Below are 18,430 nucleotides of genomic sequence, written 5' to 3'. Positions count from 1 at the left end.
ATGCTTGGGTTTCATTGACTGCTGTTGCTGTTTTACCTACAAAATAACTATTTTCTACCAAGTAGTTACCGAGTTCCTCTTGTTTATTTTTGACTTTGTTACTGAGTTAAAGCCATTCATACCTGTCTGAAAAGCTAAAAGTCTTTTCAGCCTGCCAAGCAATGCATCTTAGTCATCTTTTTGCATCTCTGTTGTGACTTTTTATTTGGCAAGCCAAAAAGAAGAATCTTTTTCTTCATTAATTTAGACTGCTCTTCTTGTTTCCCCCACTTCATCTTTATTTTTAATTTGTATTTTGACATTTATTCTTCTTTTAGCAACTGCATAAGCTGTCCCTCTTAATCTTTGATGCATTGTAGGAAGGTTTCTCAATATTAAGGTTTGAATAAGAAAGGCTAATTCCTTGTTTGTGCCTGTAGTCAGGAAAGACAGCATAGGCTATGATTTGTGCAGTGTCTTGTTTGGGTACTTCGGACATCTTTGCTCGTACATGGGTTTAGTCCTGTATTTTCACCACTGGTGTTCAGCATTTTTTAAGCAGCACATCACTCCCTTGATGTCTACAGCTCAAAATTTTACCACCAGATTTTCAGTTAGTTACACTTGAGGTAATCTTTTCTGTGTTGGCTCTGTCCTGCCTTTGAGGCAGGAGACGGTATAAAACAGACCTCACCTTTGACAGTGACCTGCTTTCTAGTGAGAGCCAACAAAATAAGGCACTTACCGAATGTTTCATCTCCAGTGGCTTCTTTTTCTTGCTGGAGTCGAATACTAGTATGGTTACTTGTTTAGCTGCATTTTCTTAGACTATGGTGCTTACAGAAATACTGTGTATGGCCTGAAAAAAGATGATACTATTTCATCGGAGGGCGCAGACGTGACTTGAGGCGTCAGGACAGCCCAGGGCCCTGGTACCTGAGCAGTGCTGCTTTCTGGTGCTTCCCCTGTTGCAAGAATGTGAAGCAATACAGTAGATTTAGCAATGTGTGTTTGATAGGATTGCTCTAGCTGACATAATCGTAGGAACAATTTAAGCCAAGGATGTGTGTTATTCCCCTCCTCCGATTGTGAGAGCAGCAGTATCTCTGGGTTTGCCCAGTGCACATGCTTGGGAAAAGATCTTCAGCGTGCCTGGGAGAGGCGAGGGGGGCACGGGATGGATGGAGGGGCACAGGGTGGGTGAGATGGATGGGGGGCACAGCCAGCTTGGTGTTGAGGCTGGCTGGTTTGTATGAATCCGCTTTGGGGAGGGAATGGTTTGTCTGTGGTGCTTAGGTAGTACATTTAATTAAAAAAAAAAAAAATAAAATAATAAGACTTAAAAAAATAAAATAACCATAAGACTTAAAAAAAATATAATAATGATAAGACTTCAAAAAAAACCCCAACTAATAAGACTTAAAAAACCCAAACAAACACAAAGCTGTTAAGATGTCCTTAGTTTCAGAGTGATCATTTACTTTCCCAGTTTTACTGGGGCAGGGAACAGCTTTACTACAATGATGCTTTCATTTTCTCTTTGTTTACTTTTTATATTCCTTTTAACCTGTTGTGGTCATCATCGCCCTGCTGTAAAAGGGGGCCAGCCTGGACCAGTATTTTTCAGGGTCACATTTCTCCGAGGGCTGCTGTGTTAAGGAACATGCATTTTATTGGAATTAAGTTGTACTCCCAATCATCCTTGCTCAGAACATCCCTCTTTGAAATGCACTTCTCTTCTCCAATGGCAGAATTGCCTCAAGAGAAAACCTCAAGTGGTTTTATCTGTGGGATTTTAATTTTTCTTAAACTAACTGTGTGTCAGCTCTGGAACCTGACCCACTGTGAAAATACAGGGAACATGAAGTTTTTTGTGTTGTGTCGTTTATTTAGGCTGTAAGTAGTTTAGAAGGAAAAATATCTTCTCTGTTTGTTTTTGTGTTTTTTTTGGGGGGGGGGGGGGAGGGGGGCAGAGGGGAGGGTGGGTTAAGATGAATAGTCTTGGTTGGAGCTAGAGAGAGACGTGCTCTTACATTCCCAAGGCCAAAAGCGTATTTTAGGCAAGGCTGACTCGTTGGCTGTTAAGGATGTAGAGCTCTTCCCATCGCCTCCTTTTGTTTCCATGGCAGCACAAAGGCTAATGCTGCTTTAGCTGCCAGTTGCTATTGGAAAATAGATTTTGGGCTTGACCTAAATATCTATTTAATATAGTTCTTAGTAACAGGGCATGGCTTTTGAGATGTCAGATATATGTGGCGGTTCTAATGAGTTTCGGCTAAGGTGCCTGATGCCTTAAAGGAGCCGAGCTTAGAGCAGTTTTCCGTCTTGTAATTAGCAAATAAGTATTGCCAGCGACAAATCTGACCAATATCAAACATTTGTGTTGGAACTGTAAGAGCTCTTGGGATTTTATCCTTTCTGACAACACTGTGAGGAATGGAGAAGTCTTATAAACTGACAGCTCACAAACATCCCTCTTGTTTTAGGCTTGTAATTGTATTGTGTTACAGCAATTTTCATGACTTCTTCTGCTATGTGTGTGTTAATCCTATTAACGAAGAGTAAGTACGGCGTTGTGCGTGATGGGCCGTGGCTTCCCAGCACTCTCACCAGAGCCTGGCTGGAGTTCCCAGCCAGAGCTGTGCAGAGGAGGGCTGGGAGGGGACAGGGCCACGCTGCCATTCTGCTTTTGGGTTAAACTGCATAAGAGGAAGAAATGACACTTCTGCAGCTTGGGGAAAGGGGACTGTTTGGAGTCACGTAGTTGTAACAGTGATTTTTACATGGTGTAAGGGCAAAGCTGTGTAATATATAGTTTTATCAAACTGAGTAAGTAGGGAGGAAAAAAACTTAACTTTTCCTGATACTGATGTGGTTTTCTAAAAATATTATTTGTTATTGGTTTGTGGTTACTGTTTGTAATTGTATACAGAATTAAATGTATAAGCAGAGAGGATCCATATCAAAAGCTGACTGATTATTTTTAAAACAAGTATAAGATGAATGAGAAAAATTAATATCTAAACATGGCCTTTTGGCATATGACACACTCTTCCAAATAATATTTTATGCAAAGCTTAAAAATAAACATATCAGATTTTTTTTTTGCTGTATTGTGTCGGAATTGTGTTGGTGCTTTGACTTGAAATGCCGGGAGCTGTGTTGGTGAGGACATACGGTGAGAGATTACCCTCCTCTGAAAAATTATTTAGTCTCACAAGTCTCAATCCAAAAGGTGCATGTTTCCCTCTTTGCTAAGAAAATTAGCACACAAGCTTTGGGAAATACGTTCTGAAAGTGCTCCTTTGATACGGCTCCAAGAGAGAGATGTGGCTTTATCTGCATCTTTGTGGACAAGTGGGAACTTGTAGGAATATTTTCTGTACCTGGTCGCTCTGGGGTTTTTATTTCGAAGCAGGAAGTAACTCTAAATATTGCTTGTAACGCAGAAATTATTGAGGGAGGGGATCAGAGTGTGATGCAGTTGTTGGTACACTGTTTCTGAGGGCTCCTGTTGTTATCAAAAAGAAAAGCATCTTTTGCTGAGGGTTTCCAGAGAAATCCCTTGGCTCTTGGTTTTTTGGTTTTGTTTTTTTTTTTTTTATAGCTTTTCCTCATTTAAAAGGACAGCAAAGGGACTTTGGGGTAGCCTGAGGGAAGATCTTACTAAGAAGCTTCCAAGAATTGTGGAAGATTTCAGTCTTTTCATGTCATACTGCAGAGACACTTGCCTGCTCTTTGCTCATCCCTCCTTTTGGACAGGTTTGCCATTAGGTTTTCATCTCAATCAGACGAAAAGATATTTATGAGCTTCTCAGGCTTTGGATTCAACTGCTAGTCAAGAGTGAGGTATTTTGGTGGCAAGAAAGGACAAAACAAGGTTAGTGGAGCAAGGACCAGTGTGGTACAAGGAATGAAGCAGAGGCTCCTGTGCTGGCACTGCTCATGGTGGGCTGTGGGCTGCTGTGATGGTATTGGAGCAGCTTAGTTCTCCTAAAGTATTAATCAACAGACAGGCTTCCTTGGCTTGTGGGGATTTTTTAAGCAGGAGGGACCCAAAGGATGTTGAGGGTGATGTAAATCTAATCAGCCCCAGTTAAACGTATTTTACTTTGAGGTCTGATTAGCTGCCTTGCTACCGTTGCCCATGGCAATAAATGGGAGTTCGTTTAGGTTAGCAGAGGACCTCCGGCGTTAAAAATCAAGTATGGGATGAAGCAGACTGCTGAACACCTACGACAGGCTTTTCCTGTGGTTATTTCTGTAATTGCTATGAAACTTTTCCGGTTTTCATATGTGGCTTCCCTCCCATCTTCTGGATTATGGATGATTGAATTGACCTTGATCCTGTTGTCTCTCAATAATATCGTTTTACTAATATTTATTTCGTTTTAGAGGTTGTTCCTGGGCTTGAAGAAGGAAACTTGCTTTTTTATTTGAAAAGTTACTCTAGGCAGGGCTTTTATATAGAGAGTGTTGAAACAGTCAGACCTTCTTGGAAGCCTGCTGCTGTGCTATGCCATGGAGTATGTAGATCTTGCCAAGAATGGCTGTCGAATCCCAAGGTTTCACCACAACATTGTGTTCCCGGGGAACCAAAATAACATGTACACCTGATTCTTAATATTGAAGCTAATAGAGAAGGTTCCTCTGGCTGAAGCTGAGTTACTAAACTGAGGTTTTAAAATAGCCAAGGGCCTTACTGTAGTTTGTGCTTTGGCATAATGATGTGTAAGTGGAACTGAGAAACTCTAAAAGTAGTGGTGGAAATGAGAAAAAAAAAAAAAAAAAAGAAGAAAAAAAGGCAGCTATTTTGTGGAAAAGTAAACTTGGTGAAGAAAATGCAACTTAAACGGTCTTCATGGTGTACGTTTTAAAAATAAATGATTGATACCATGCATATTTGAAACTTTTGATCGTTGTTGCAGAAGTTAACTTAACAAGACATACAACTGTGATTAATTATTGACAAAAGTCCTTCCTTACATATGGATGGTCTGTAGTTAGATGTGAAGGTTGAGTTCACTTGAATTCCAAAGTCGGAAAGTAATGCAAACAAGACTCCAGTTGATCAGCTTCATACATGTGGTTCCATTTATTATGCAAATGTCTTCCAAACTGTTTAAATCAACATGTGGTAGTGGGGTTTTTGCTTCTTCAGCGAAGTATCTTTGTGGACTACCCAATTTGTGCTTTGCATGCTGCAGTTTGATGCATCCAATGTTTCATAGTCATGCTGTAGCTGTTAGTTTTCTTTACTTAACAAAAAAAAAAAAAAAGGCAAATCCCCAAGCTTGTTTGTCATGTTCTGTCTGCAAGTATTTGGCCTTTTCACCTTGACTTCCGTGGGTCTTGGGATTAACTCAGAATAAATCATTCCTTTCTGAGGCGTTTGTCCTATAACTAAATAGGTTAGCTGGGTACTTCGACGTCTGTACAAATGATGGTACATTAACCTCTTTTTACTAAAGAGAGCAGATGCTGTTTCATGACATGTTCTGTTTTTAACTGTCGTTATTCCTTGTAAACATGCCAATGTAAATTATACTGGGGAGGGAAGATGACCTCATAGATCTCCTAATAAAAGTTTGGGGTTTTTATTTTTAAAAGGGCAATGGAACACCTTCCGTAATTGAATTGCAAAGTGAAGATAATAGTATTGTGAAATTTTAGTTTAAATTAGTTGGGTTGAGGTCAAGCTTTTTTTTTTTTAGCAGGGATATTTTTGCAATAAAATGGTATTTCAAATATTCTCGAGTATTTTGGATGCTCAAAATGTGTGTGTAGCAGTAACCAGGTACTTAACAAAACGGCAAGTAGCTTTGTCAAGAAGTCCAGCACCTTGCCAAGTTAGTGTTGTTATATTTCTTTTACCCTATAGTGCATCAGAACTAAAATGCGTTTATTTCCCATGGTGAGGGTACTTGATGCGTGAGACAGTTTGTTTTGGAAGGTCATTGCATGGGTTCTTGGTGCGTTTCAATGAAGGAAGGACCAAGCAGGATGAATAAATCTGCGCCCTTGGGCTGGATCACTTTTCCTCTCTGCAACTGCCATCTTTCTGCTGTGGCTTTTGGCCTCTTGGCTTTTGGGAGGTTTACCTTTCATTGCCCCTCCTACTTGATTTATGCTTTTGGAATGTACAGATCTTACAAAATAGTATTTAAATTATTAAAAAAAAAAATGACAGAGCTTCTGATGTTCTTGTTACCTTTGTGAGTCTGCCCCTTGGCTTAATGGGTAGATTTTTTGCAGTTCTTCAAGTCAGTAGCAGTGATCTGCTCACTCGTCTGTTTTTTTTTTTTTAATCTTCCGCAGTGGTAAAACCCAATGCTGCTTTTTTATTGCAGCTTGTTGAGGTTAATAAAGAGTTCTCACATTTTGGTTCACACACGTACACCCCCGCAAGTCAGGCATAATACTTGCCTGAGACTGATGGTTTTTCTTGACCCCTGAGAATCTGGAGATCAGCTGAAACCTCCTTGTGTTGTAAGGCCTTGGCTAGTTCTTCCTGCTGCTGAGTCTTGCAGATCAAATTGCAAGTTTATTGTTTATCCATCTTCTGCAGATGGTAATGAAGAAAGGAATAATGTATGTGCAGGTATGGGGAAAGGAGAAGCAGACATGTTGAAATCATGCTATACAAACATATCATCAAACTATATGAATGCATAGTTCTGGAATTAATTGTGTCAGGGAAAAGTGTTTTGGAACCGAGCTATGGAATATAAATAGTACTTGGGGTTATGAAGAGGAATGCAGGGTAGCTTAGGTCTGTCACACCATTACATGCAATTAATACTTAGTCAAAACTGTTTCACGTTATCAGGCTTAACCGGAGTAGTCTTTCTTGATCTGATATTCAAGTTTTTGCATGGTAAGATGTGGATTTTACTTGTTAGCTGTGCTGTAATCTTGCTGTGATATGGAGGCTATTGGTATAATTATAGGCTGACTAATGAGTTCTGTTTAAAAAAGAAAAAAAAAGTGGTAATCTAAAACATAAGATTGTAAGTGCAATTTGTTTGATATCTTTACTGAGGGGGGGAGTGATGGCTGAACATACAATGACATAATTTAATCAGCACTTGTAAGTTTTCATGTGTTTGAAATAAATGCGAATCTTGGTGTTCCACAAGTGATGAACAAAATAATAGATGTGTTAAGTTACGGCAGCATCACTTGGGAAATCTGTACTTTATGCTATGAAGAAGTAGGTTTGTGTGGAAGGGAACTCTTTGGTTTGTTGGCTTCTCTTTATGGTCAGTTCTTTCATGTCATGGTTGGGTTGAATCGCAATTTCTTTTTCCTTTTCCACTGCTTCCCAAATCAACAGCAGTTCAAAGCAAAACCATAAGACTTGGTAGTTTACTGTCAGGACAAGTTAGGGAAGGATTCCTCTTACGCTAAAGGCTATAGCAGGTTTCTGGAGGTGGCATTTTGATTCATGCTGTTTTCAGTGCTCTGCAGACTTTCCAGGGGCTGTTGTGGAAGCTCTGGGAGCTGGAATGAGGCAGTCACAAGGGTGGTTGTATGTTCAACTCTGAGAGCAGGAGAGGAGCCCGAGGCCAAGGCACTGCTTGTCAGCTTAGTTTGGGCACTGGTGTGATCCCACCTCTTCCACTGCACACTGTAAAGGAAAATCTTCCTTCCCACAGAAAGATAGGAAAGCATCTAGACCAAGCTGCGGTTCCTTTTGAGAGCCTTAATCATAAGGCTTCTAGAGCAGGTCTGTTATATGACATTCCTGACTGAAATATTGCTGCTGCTTTGTCTGCATCTTGAGTTTATTTTCAGATTGGCAGGCTACAGAAAGATTTCCTTGACTCGTCTGGTTTGAGACTTCAGTTTTCACATGCTCCTGGTTTCCAGTTTGTCTTGTGGCTGGAGGCAAGAAAGCAGGGCAGTGGCTGCTCAGGTCAGGTGTATCTACCCTGGGTGAATCCTAACTGTGTCCCTGCCTGTTTAAATGGAGGGACAGCTTTGACTTGGGCAGTCACTGAACTCAGCTGCTGTTGGTCTACAGGAAAAATATATTCTTCTGCAAATGTCTCTCGTTCTTTACTAAGATCATCTACTTGTCTCTGCTGGAGTAAAAGGATACTGCCATAGCTGAATCTTTAGCCTGAGCTGCTGCAGCCTTTTTTTATGCTGATGTGGTAGTTTCTAAGCAATGCAGTAAATGATACTTATTCTAGCTGCACTGAATTACTTAAAAAGGAGGAATGTGTTTGGAGCAGACAACTGCGACAGCTCAAGACATGCATATCTTTTTTCTCTCCACCCCAGCTCTCAAAGCGCAGTTCATCCTTTGCCCTTCTGTCTGTCCTCATCTTTCCCTTTCTTGGCTTGGAGCCTTTGTTTGGTCTGAGCCTGTGATGATGTTTGACAAATGCTTGCCTGCTACTTCCATATTAACAGCTCTTTCTGGGCTCAGGATGAGGGGATAGCTAGAAGGTGCTGTTCCCTTTCACCATTTCCTAGTGCTTCAAGTCATTGTTACCTGTTAATTGAAATTGTAATGTGTAGCTGTAAAATGCTTAGTTTGCTTTTCCCAAGCATGTTTAGTAATCCTTGGTTTTCCTTCTATGGTAAGAAATGTTGATACCATAAGGGAGGGAAAAAGAAAAATACTTATAAGCATTATTTGCTTTCTTAAACCTTTAATAAATAAACCAGAATTGACAAGCATCAGGTTGCAGGAAAATGATTTGTGTGCTGCTTCCTGGTCAGGCCTGACTAGCACGAGAGCCTTGTACAGCCACATGCAATAAACCTTGGACTTCAGCTTTTGGTCACATTGGACTTCTCCAGATCACGCAACAGGAGCCTAATGACTATCATGTCTTTTCTTGCAGCTGGAATACCAAAAGGTTAACCCAAGTCTTCAGAGCCTCCTAATCTAAGCCCTTTGGTTTTGGTTTTCCTTCTCCTTCCAGTGAGTGAGTGGGAGGCAGCTCAAGAGTGTAATATACCAAAATATTTATTTTTTCAAAGTGTTTTCATGTAAATACACATGTGCTGCTAGTACACACAAGCTTCTGTTTGTAGCTGAAATATAAAGCGATGTGATAAAAATGGAGAGGGCTTCCAAGTTCATAGCTGATGTGTCTTTGTAATATTGAGCAAAAGTACTATATTTAGTGGGGAACAGAGATACAATGCAACACATGGGTCTGCTTTGAGATTGTTTTTAGTTAGGCAGTGGGAAAGCTTGCTTACAGCTGACAGTTTCTTAAGTTAGTGAGGGTACCATCTGGGGTGTTAAATTGCTTCCAGCTTTTTTATTCTCTGGATCAAAAGATACAATTAAATAGCTGCTGCCTTCTACTGATTTGGTATATCAGAGGGGATGCAGTGGCTTACAAAACCTTTGCTTGCTCACGGACGATGTGGTCAGGTATGACTTTTCATCTGTTCCTTCCTATAACACTGGGAGTTGGTTGTAACACCAGGACTTCTTCAGTGCTGTGTAATTACTGTGGAGTTGCATCTAATCTGCTTGGTGGGAGCATTTTGTACATGTGACACACAGTCATTCATTTGGTTTGCATGGGTTTGGAGAGACTTAAATCACCATTTGGAGTATTGCTGCTCGGATTTGTAACAGAAACAGGATTATCTGTTTGCTTTCAGTTGACTAGACCTTTACAGAAGGAACAAAATGATAAATGTTTTTAGAGGTAGAAAAATGGAGCCTTATTTCTCTTTTTTTGTGTGTGTGGAATAGTCAGTGAGGTCAAACCTGGGTGCAACCCGAAGGACTTTCTTTCCATGGGGAGCAATGATCAACTTAACCCACCAGTTTTCCAGAAACCAACTCCCTTCTGCTTCCAGTAGTTTTTATTTAATTTTATAGTGATGCTGGTGGTTGCAGCATTGATGCTAAGTATGATATGCAGTAAAAAATAGTATGTTTTTAGAACAGGCAAATATTCTTATTTACCTGGGTGGAGAAGTTACTGCTGATGGTGGCAACCGCAGTTGTTGACAGCTAGTGTGACGAGCAGTCCAAGGCTTTTCTTGTAGAGAAGAAACATGTCGTGGTGGAGGGGAAACAGTTTAGCTGTGTACAGATTTGGAAGAGTCTTTTCACAACCCTGAAGGACTGGAGTTAGTTTGAGCTTGTTAGTGCCAGCAGAGATTAGACAGCTAGACTTGCTGCAGAGAGCCCATCGTCCTTTCTGCAGAATGTTAATTTCTGGTATTCTTGGGTTTTTTTTATAATTTATCCAAGCTCCTAGTGTTTTTTCACATTGCACTGTCAGTATTGTAAGATTGAGTGTGACTTTTGGTCTTGTGTACCCACGGCCTTAGTGTGAAATTCTGTGCGATGGGCTGTTAAATGTCGTTGTACTGATTTTGTGAATGTTGTCCACTTTTACAGATGCCTTTGTAAATAGCCAGGAATGGACACTAAGCCGATCTGTCCCCGAACTGAAAGTGGTGAGTTTGTATTTACTTCTGTCTCTGAAAATGTTATGCACAAGTAAAAAATCTTCTAAGCTTCATTAAATCTACTGTTGGGAAAAAATATTGAAAGCAATTTTAAAAAGTAAAGCATTTTTTCTTCAACAAAACTATCTTTATGAAGTTAATTTATCTTCTATTTTTATAATCGTGCTTCAAAGATCTACTTGTATTTTACTGCTGTTTCGACTTGTTTGGACACATGAACCAGCTTCCTAGGGTGGTCTTCTGAGTAGGGTGCTCTTACACTTCTGTAAGAGGGGAAGTGAAAGTTAGCAGGTGATATGTAAAGGTCCTTTTATCTCACTGTAATATTTTTTCACAATTTCTTCAAGGATCAAATGTCTTTCCTCCCTCTCTTAGAAGAATTTAACTGAATTTATACTGAATAAAAAAATACCTTTGAAGGTTCATATAGTGAATCAAAAACTACATTTTACTGTAAGAATGAACAGTGATTTAATAGCTGCTGACAATAACTTTTCCCTTGGCTGAGCCATTTTCCATAGAGGTGGAAGAAAAGGCAAAAATAACACAGAGACAGATTGGGGGGATTTCCCATATTTACGCTTTTGAATGTTGTGAACGTGGAGGCTGGAGATGAGGGCTGAAACCTCCTCATAGTGGATATCCATCCAGCAGCTTGTCAAGCCAGCAGCCCAGAGCTGTTGAGGCCAGGTTGCTGTGATGTTTACCTCATGGAAGTCCAGATTTAATTAAACACGATCAATTTCTCAAACCCTATGAAAAGACCATGGTACCCTAGATACAGAACTTGGTAATACCTTTGGTAGGCGTCTGTGCTTGGCTCCTGTTGTCCAGCCGTAACTGGATGAGTTGCTCTGATCCAAGCACCTGTTTGCCGAGTGGCAAGGTGAGTTGGGCAAAACCATCGGAGTTTGAGTGGGCAGCTGGGGCCATGCTTCGCTAGCCCGCTTCTCGTGTGGTAAATGTCTCTTTCCGAATCTTACCGAATTGAGCGCTGCTGGATCTGATCCTCACTAACAAGGAGGGTCTGGTTGAAGAGGTGAAGGTTGAGGGCAGCCTTGGTTGTAGTGACCATGAGATGGTAGAGTTCAGGATCTCATGTGGCAGGAACAGAATAGCTAGCAGAATCACAACCCTGAACTTCAGGAGGGCCAACTTGGGCCTTTTCAAGCAATTGCTAGGGGAAATCCCATGGGACAGGGTACTAGAAGGTAAGGGGGCCCAAGATAGTTGGTTAGCGTTCAAGGACTGCTTCTTCCGAGCTCAAGATCAGAGCATCCCAACAGGTAGGAAGTCAAGGAAGGGTACCAGGAGACCTGCATGGTTGAACAGGGAACTGCTGGGCAAACTCAAGTGGAAGAAGAGGGTGTACAGACCGTGGAAGGAGGGGCTGGCCACTTGGGAGGAATATAAGTCTGTTATCAGAGGATGTAGGGAGGCAACTAGGAAAGCTAAGGCCTCCTTGGAATTAAACCTTGCAAGAGAGGTCAAGGACAACAGAAAGGGCTTCTTCAAATACATTGCAGGTAAAGCCAACACTAGAGGCAATGTAGGCCCACTGATGAATGAGGTGGGGGTACTGGAGACAGAGGATAAAAAGAAGGCGGAGTTACTGAATGCCTTCTTTGCCTCTGTCTATACTGTTGGAGGCTGTCCTGAGGAGCCCTGGACCCCTGCGGCCTCAGAAGAAGTCAGGATAGAGGAGGAATCTGTCTTGGTTGATGAGGGCTGGGTCAGGGACCAATTAAGCAACCTGGATGTCCATAAATCCATGGGCCCTGATGGGATGCACCCGCGGGTGCTGAGGGAGCTGGCGGAAGTCATTGCTAGGCCACTCTCCATCATCTTTGCTAAGTCATGGGCAACAGGAGAGGTGCCTGAGGACTGGAGGAAAGCGAATGTCACTCCAGTCTTCAAAAAGGGCAGGAAGGAGGACCCGAGTAACTATAGACCGGTCAGCCTCACCTCCATCCCCGGAAAGGTGATGGAACAACTTGTTCTTGGTGCTGTCTCTAGGCACATCAAGGATAGGGGGATCATTAGGGGCACTCAGCATGGCTTCACCAACGGGAAGTCTTGCTCAACCAACTTGATAGCCTTTTATGAGGATGTTACCCGGTGGATAGATGATGGTAAAGCTGTGGATGTGGTCTATCTCGATTTCAGTAAAGCGTTTGACACGGTCTCCCACAGCATCCTCGCAGCTAAACTGGGGAAGTGTGGTCTGGATGATCGGGTAGTGAGGTGGATTGTAAACTGGCTGAAGGAAAGAAGCCAGAGAGTAGTGGTCAGCGGGACAGAGTCCAGTTGGAGGTCTGTGTCTAGCGGAGTTCCGCAAGGGTCGGTTCTGGGACCAGTTCTATTCAATATATTCATTAATGACTTGGATGAGGGAATAGAGTGCACTGTCAGCAAGTTCGCTGATGACACAAAACTGGGAGGAGTGGCTGAGATGCCGGAAGGCTGCGCAGCCATTCAGAGAGACCTGGACAGGCTGGAGAGTTGGGCGGGGAGAAATTTAATGAAATATAACAAGGGCAAGTGTAGAGTCCTGCATCTGGGCAAGAACAACCCCATGTACCAGTACAAGTTGGGGACAGACCTGTTGGAGACCAGCGTAGGGGAAAGGGACCTGGGGGTCCTAGTGGACAACAGGATGACCATGAGCCAGCAGTGTGCCCTTGTGGCCAAGAAGGCCAATGGCATCCTGGGGTGTATTAGAAGGGGTGTGGTCAGCAGGTTGAGAGAAGTTCTCCTCCCCCTCTACTCTGCCCTGGTGAGGCCGCATCTGGAATATTGTGTCCAGTTCTGGGCCCCTCAGTTCAAGAAGGACAGGGAACTGCTAGAGAGAGTCCAGCGCAGAGCCACGAAGATGATTAAGGGAGTGGAACATCTCCCTTAGGAGGAGAGGCTGAGGGAGCTGGGTCTCTTTAGCTTAGAGAAGAGGAGACTGAGGGGTGACCTCATTAATGTTTATAAATATGTAAAGGGCAAGTGTCAAGAGGATGGAGCCAGGCTCTTCTCAGTGACATCCCTTGACAGGACAAGGGGCAATGGGTGCAAGCTGGAGCACAGGAGGTTCCACTTAAATTTGAGGAAAAACTTCTTTACTGTAAGGGTGACTGAACACTGGAACAGGCTGCCCGGAGAGGTTGTGGAGTCTCCTTCTCTGGAGACATTCAAAACCCGCCTGGACACGTTCCTGTGTGATATGGTCTAGGCAATCCTGCCCCGGTAGGGGGATTGGACTAGATGATCTTTCGAGGTCCCTTCCAATCCCTAACATTCTGTGATTCTGTGATTCTGTGTGATTCTGTGAATCTGAGTTGATAATAGTGTTTATGGAGGTGAGAGAAAGCATAGATCAAACTTAGCATGACAAATGCACTCACGTCGAATGGCATTTTAGTTGAAGCAGCTTCCTCATGACTAGAGTGATGTTTCTGTTTTGATTTCAGCAGTGCACAAGGTAAGTAGAAGAAAAAAAGAATTCAGGACTGGAAGGTGTTGGTTGGATAAGAGTCTACTCCACTGTGGTATTAGCTAGCTTATGCTGGGGAGGATATAGAGGGTTTCCATAGAGTCATAGGATGGTTTGGGTTGGAAGGGACCTTAAAGATCATCTAGTTCAAACCCCCCTGACATGGTCAGGGACACCTTCCACTAGACCAGGTTGCTCAAAGGCCCATCCATCATGGCCTTGAACACTGCCAGGGAGGGGGCCTCCACAGCTTCTCTGGGCAACCTGTGTCAGTGTCTCACTACCCTCACGGGAAAGAATTTCTTCCTAATATCTAATCTAAATCTCCCCTCTTTCAGTTCGAAACCATTCCCCCTTGTCCTATCACTGCACTCCCTCCTAAAGATCCTTCCCCGTGAGGAGAGGATGAGAGAATGAGATGAGAGGATGAGAGAATCCCCAATTCTCAACAGAAATCCAGTCAAAAGCCAAAGAAATTAAATTGCAGGGACTGTCTCTGTGTATTCAGCCAAAGCTTGTGTAGCCCCTTGGGACTGGTTGAAACACTCATTGCTGTATATACATGCAGAATCATAGAATCGTTTTGGTTGCAAAGGACCTATAAGATCATCAAGTCCAACCATTAACCCAGCACTGCCAAGTCCACCACTAAATCACGTCCCTAAGGAAAAGGGACATGGTTTAGTGTGTTCGTCCATGGTCCTTGTTCCTTCCCCTTCTTTTAGCCCTACCAATTCACAACACCCAGCAATAAACTTAGGGCTTGCGGGTGAGACCAAAGCTGCGATTATGTGTTGTAATACAGAACACAAACGATTGCTGAGCATTAGGTAATGGTCTTGGGATACGGGCATCTCTGTGATACCGCGGCTGCATTAAGTGAATGCTTTTGCCTTGGGTGTCTTGCCTCCATGTTGTGTGAACCCGTGGTAGGAAAATAAACTTCTGCTGAGCCGCTGCTGTAGAGAATTGATTTTAAGTGGTCAGCATGCATGAGCCATCTAAGGCTTCAGTTTGTATAATCCTGGATAAAAGCAGAACTCTGACCATTACAAAAATAATAATTTGATTACACTACTGCAGATTATTGAAGCTAGCAGCACCAGCTGTGGCTGTGAACTCGTGCTCCAGCAGAAAGGGCAAATTCGGAACTCCATCTGAAATCCACTCTGCCTTTCCTATACATCTGCCCTTGGGAAGGAGTGGGTGCAGGAACTCATCCCCGTGCCGTTCCCCTGCTTCCAGCCCCATAGTCGGCGCTCACTTGTGGCCGAGGAAGGAAAGGGCCGTGTTAAAAGCCAAACCTGCCTCTTCTGCCGCAGTGCTGTCATTACATTCACTGCTAAGGATAACTGTGGGTGCATTGCTTTAGCTTGTGGCCACGTTGGATGTCAGAGGTACGAGCAGTGTGGAGGATTTGCTCCCCTTGCCATACAGTGCAGCAGTGCAGAGAAATGAGGCTTCGCGTTGCAACGTTGTGAAGGAGCCCCAGTTCGAGCTGCTTGAGCAGGCTGTACTCTGCAGGAGAAGATGGTTAGTAGCTCACTGGGAGACATTGTCTTCTCTATAGAACCTGGGAGGTCCTTAAGTTGAGGTGGTGGTTTGATTTTGTAGCGGCTGTTGTTATACCCTTAGGCTCTACAGAAGTTTAAGGGGAGTAGAAATAGACCCTGGGAGGGCAGAGGAAGCACACAGGGTTGCAATAAAGAAAAGGGAAGGATGTATTTTTTGACATACTTTTGAGGAAAGAATACCCATCCTTCCCTCTGCCCTCTTCCTTGATAATACACATATTGGGCTTGATCCCTTTCAAGATTTCAGAAGCATATTTTTTTCTGCTGATCAAATACTACCACAGAGGTTTTTTTTATGGATGCTTCTATTATGGTCAAGAGCATGTTAGACCAGCTGGGTGAGACCACTCCCTTTCCCGAGTGATGGTAGTATTCCTGCATCCTGTTTATCCAGATGTGAAGTAAGAGTGTGTTAGGCAGAATAAATATAAGATCTTTTTGAACAAAATAATTTCATTTGTTCCAAAGAAATCTGAAAAGTGCAGTCAGGCTTTTGTGCTGGATAGCTTTAAAAATCTGAATATCAACAATATGTTATCATTTTTACAAACAGGGTTTAGTAGGATGTGGGCATGGTGGTTTGGATTTATTTTTTTTTTTTTTTTTACAGCACGTTCTGGCACGTGCAAATAAATGACTCGGTGTTGCACAAGTCATAACTGACAGACCATTGCACTGTAGCCTTGTTAGCTGAATTTTCTCGTTTCTGAACCCTCTTTCAAAGGGTGGTATTTTTGTTCTGTAACATGCTTGTCGTAACTTTGCATTTCTTATGTATCCATAAATAAATAGAAATTACTCAGTTTGTGTATAAAATAGGGGGACAGGAATATGACTGGTCTGAAAACATGCTGGCATATTTGTCATACTGTTGGGGGATCATCCTTAAAACAAGTATTAATCCTGATTAAAAGAGTAATTGTATTAGAAGTCACATTTTTCCAGGGTAAAGTTTATTGCCTCTACTTTTCAGAGGTTAATCGTGGGCAGAGACCTGTAGCAGTCCAACACAAAACTATGTTAATGCTTTTTTCATGTTCACTTTTTTGTCCATTTAAGTGCCTAAAGAACTTCTGTCAGTTCAGTGGGTAGTTTGAAACCGATTTAAAAATCTGGTAACTTATCTATTAAGAAAACAGTTGAATGTTCTGATCAAGAAAATCAGTTGTGCATTATCTTTAAAACATCAACACTTTTTGCTCTCAATCTTGAGACAACGTATGGAAATGAATAAAAGGAGAGAGGAGATACACTGCCTTTGAGGATCGTGCATGGTTTTTAGGAACTTGTCTTAAGGGAAGAAGGCTCTAGTTTTACGACATGAGTTAGTGAAGTGGTTTCTTAATTGAAATACATATCTTGCTTCTCCTGATCACTGCTTTCTGCATCGGTTTGTAGCATCACGTTTAATAACGTTCTGTGGGCCAGGCACCTTTGTCTTTCTGGGTACCTGTATGGAAGAACATACTGGAGGACCTGAAGTGCTGTAAGATTATGTATGCTGATATGGTGTGTGGGATACTTGGAAAAAAAATATAAAATTATATTCTCAAATCACTATGTGTTTGAAATATTTGGGGTCTCTGGCTAAATACAGTAACACGTCCCAGCCATGGTCAAAGGACATAGCACATTCGCTCTCACTGGAGCCCACATTGATGCTTTTCTGCTGTTCCTGGCAGTTTTGCCCTCTGACTGGTTATGTTTTTGGCACTGATATAATATAAAATAGCATTAATTTGCATACAGGCAGGACTAGTCACTTGTCAGTGCAGATTTCAATATCTGCAGTGAAGGTGTTTGCATGACTGTTTATATCTTCTGATCTAATGGAGGGTTTTTTTGTGGATGTGTTGTTGCGACACTGGTTGGCTATGAGGTAGGTCAGAAACAGCATTGGTATGTTGTTTCCAAAAGTCTAGAGCTACTACTTCTAAAGTGAAAATGCAAAATACTCTTCTCTCTCATTATTTTCCTAGCAAACCCATCAAAGTTTGCTTTCTTTCCAGTCCTTCAGAAATTGTGTTGCTCAGAAAGGGTCTTAGCCTGGCTATTTATCTGCAGAGGACACAGCTTAACTGATATGTCTGATCTGCTGATTTACAGATGAGGTCATTGGTTTGCTTGCCATTTTTGGCACAGACTTGTCATAATATAGAACTGGTGGGGAAGGAGGAGAGGGAGCCACTTGCCTTGGGGAAGTGCTGGTCAGCTGCTTCTCCAGGTTGAAGCTGCTGGTGTGGTGAATACAGCCCACTGGTGGGCTACCTGCTGAAGAAAATGGGCAACTAGCAAGCAGTTCAGTTAACCTCTTTTTAAAAAGCTGGAAATCTATTAAAAACTGTAAAACTGTGTCTTGGCCAGATGCATTGGCCATTTAAAAAAAAGTTAAATAAGTTTTCGCACACTAAATCTTAAATATTTGAGTGGTTGTGAATCCTGAACAGTGAGAAATAACGTTGTTCTAGGCAAAGGGAAAGAGGTGAGAAGTAACCTTTCACCAGGAGGCTTTGTACAGAAAGGGAGACGGTATCAATTCTATGGTGAGAAGGGGGGGGGGGGTGGTGCATGGGCCAAGCTGTTATTCACAGGATTTCCTCAGGCATCAATTGTTTTTTTTGAGAAATATGGAGTTTTATTTGAATATTTTGCTTATTTAGGGAAATGTATAAGTAGGCAAGCTTACTGTAGTGTAATGGCATATAATGGAGGGAAAAGTCATTTACTTAAGATGTTGCTTGATGTGTTGGGGTTAAAGGACATATGTTAGAGATGGTATTTTCTTCCTGTTACCTCTCGCTTGATACCTGGTTGAACATTGGAGAAAGCTGCAATGAAGTTGTGGTTAAGTCAAGCATTCAGAATGGAAATACAGGGTTTGGATGTCTGTGCGATATTGCTTTAGTTTTGTTCTTTCTGTTTGCAGGTGGAAGTCCCA

At 42.2% G+C, this 18,430-nt stretch overlaps 1 protein-coding gene across 1 annotated transcript in view; it reads left to right on the top strand.

The window, feature by feature from the left end:
- AGAP1 (ArfGAP with GTPase domain, ankyrin repeat and PH domain 1) overlaps positions 1-18,430 on the top strand; it is a 400,015-nt gene that overhangs the window by 120,048 nt on the left and 261,537 nt on the right. The window contains 1 exon segment of the mRNA XM_068407470.1: positions 10,367-10,425. Within this exon segment, the coding sequence (XP_068263571.1) occupies positions 10,367-10,425 (59 nt within the window).

This window comes from Nyctibius grandis, chromosome 9, assembly GCF_013368605.1.
Source record: "Nyctibius grandis isolate bNycGra1 chromosome 9, bNycGra1.pri, whole genome shotgun sequence".
Lineage (NCBI taxonomy): Eukaryota > Metazoa > Chordata > Aves > Nyctibiiformes > Nyctibiidae > Nyctibius > Nyctibius grandis.
This window is presented reverse-complemented; position numbering and strand designations above follow the sequence as displayed.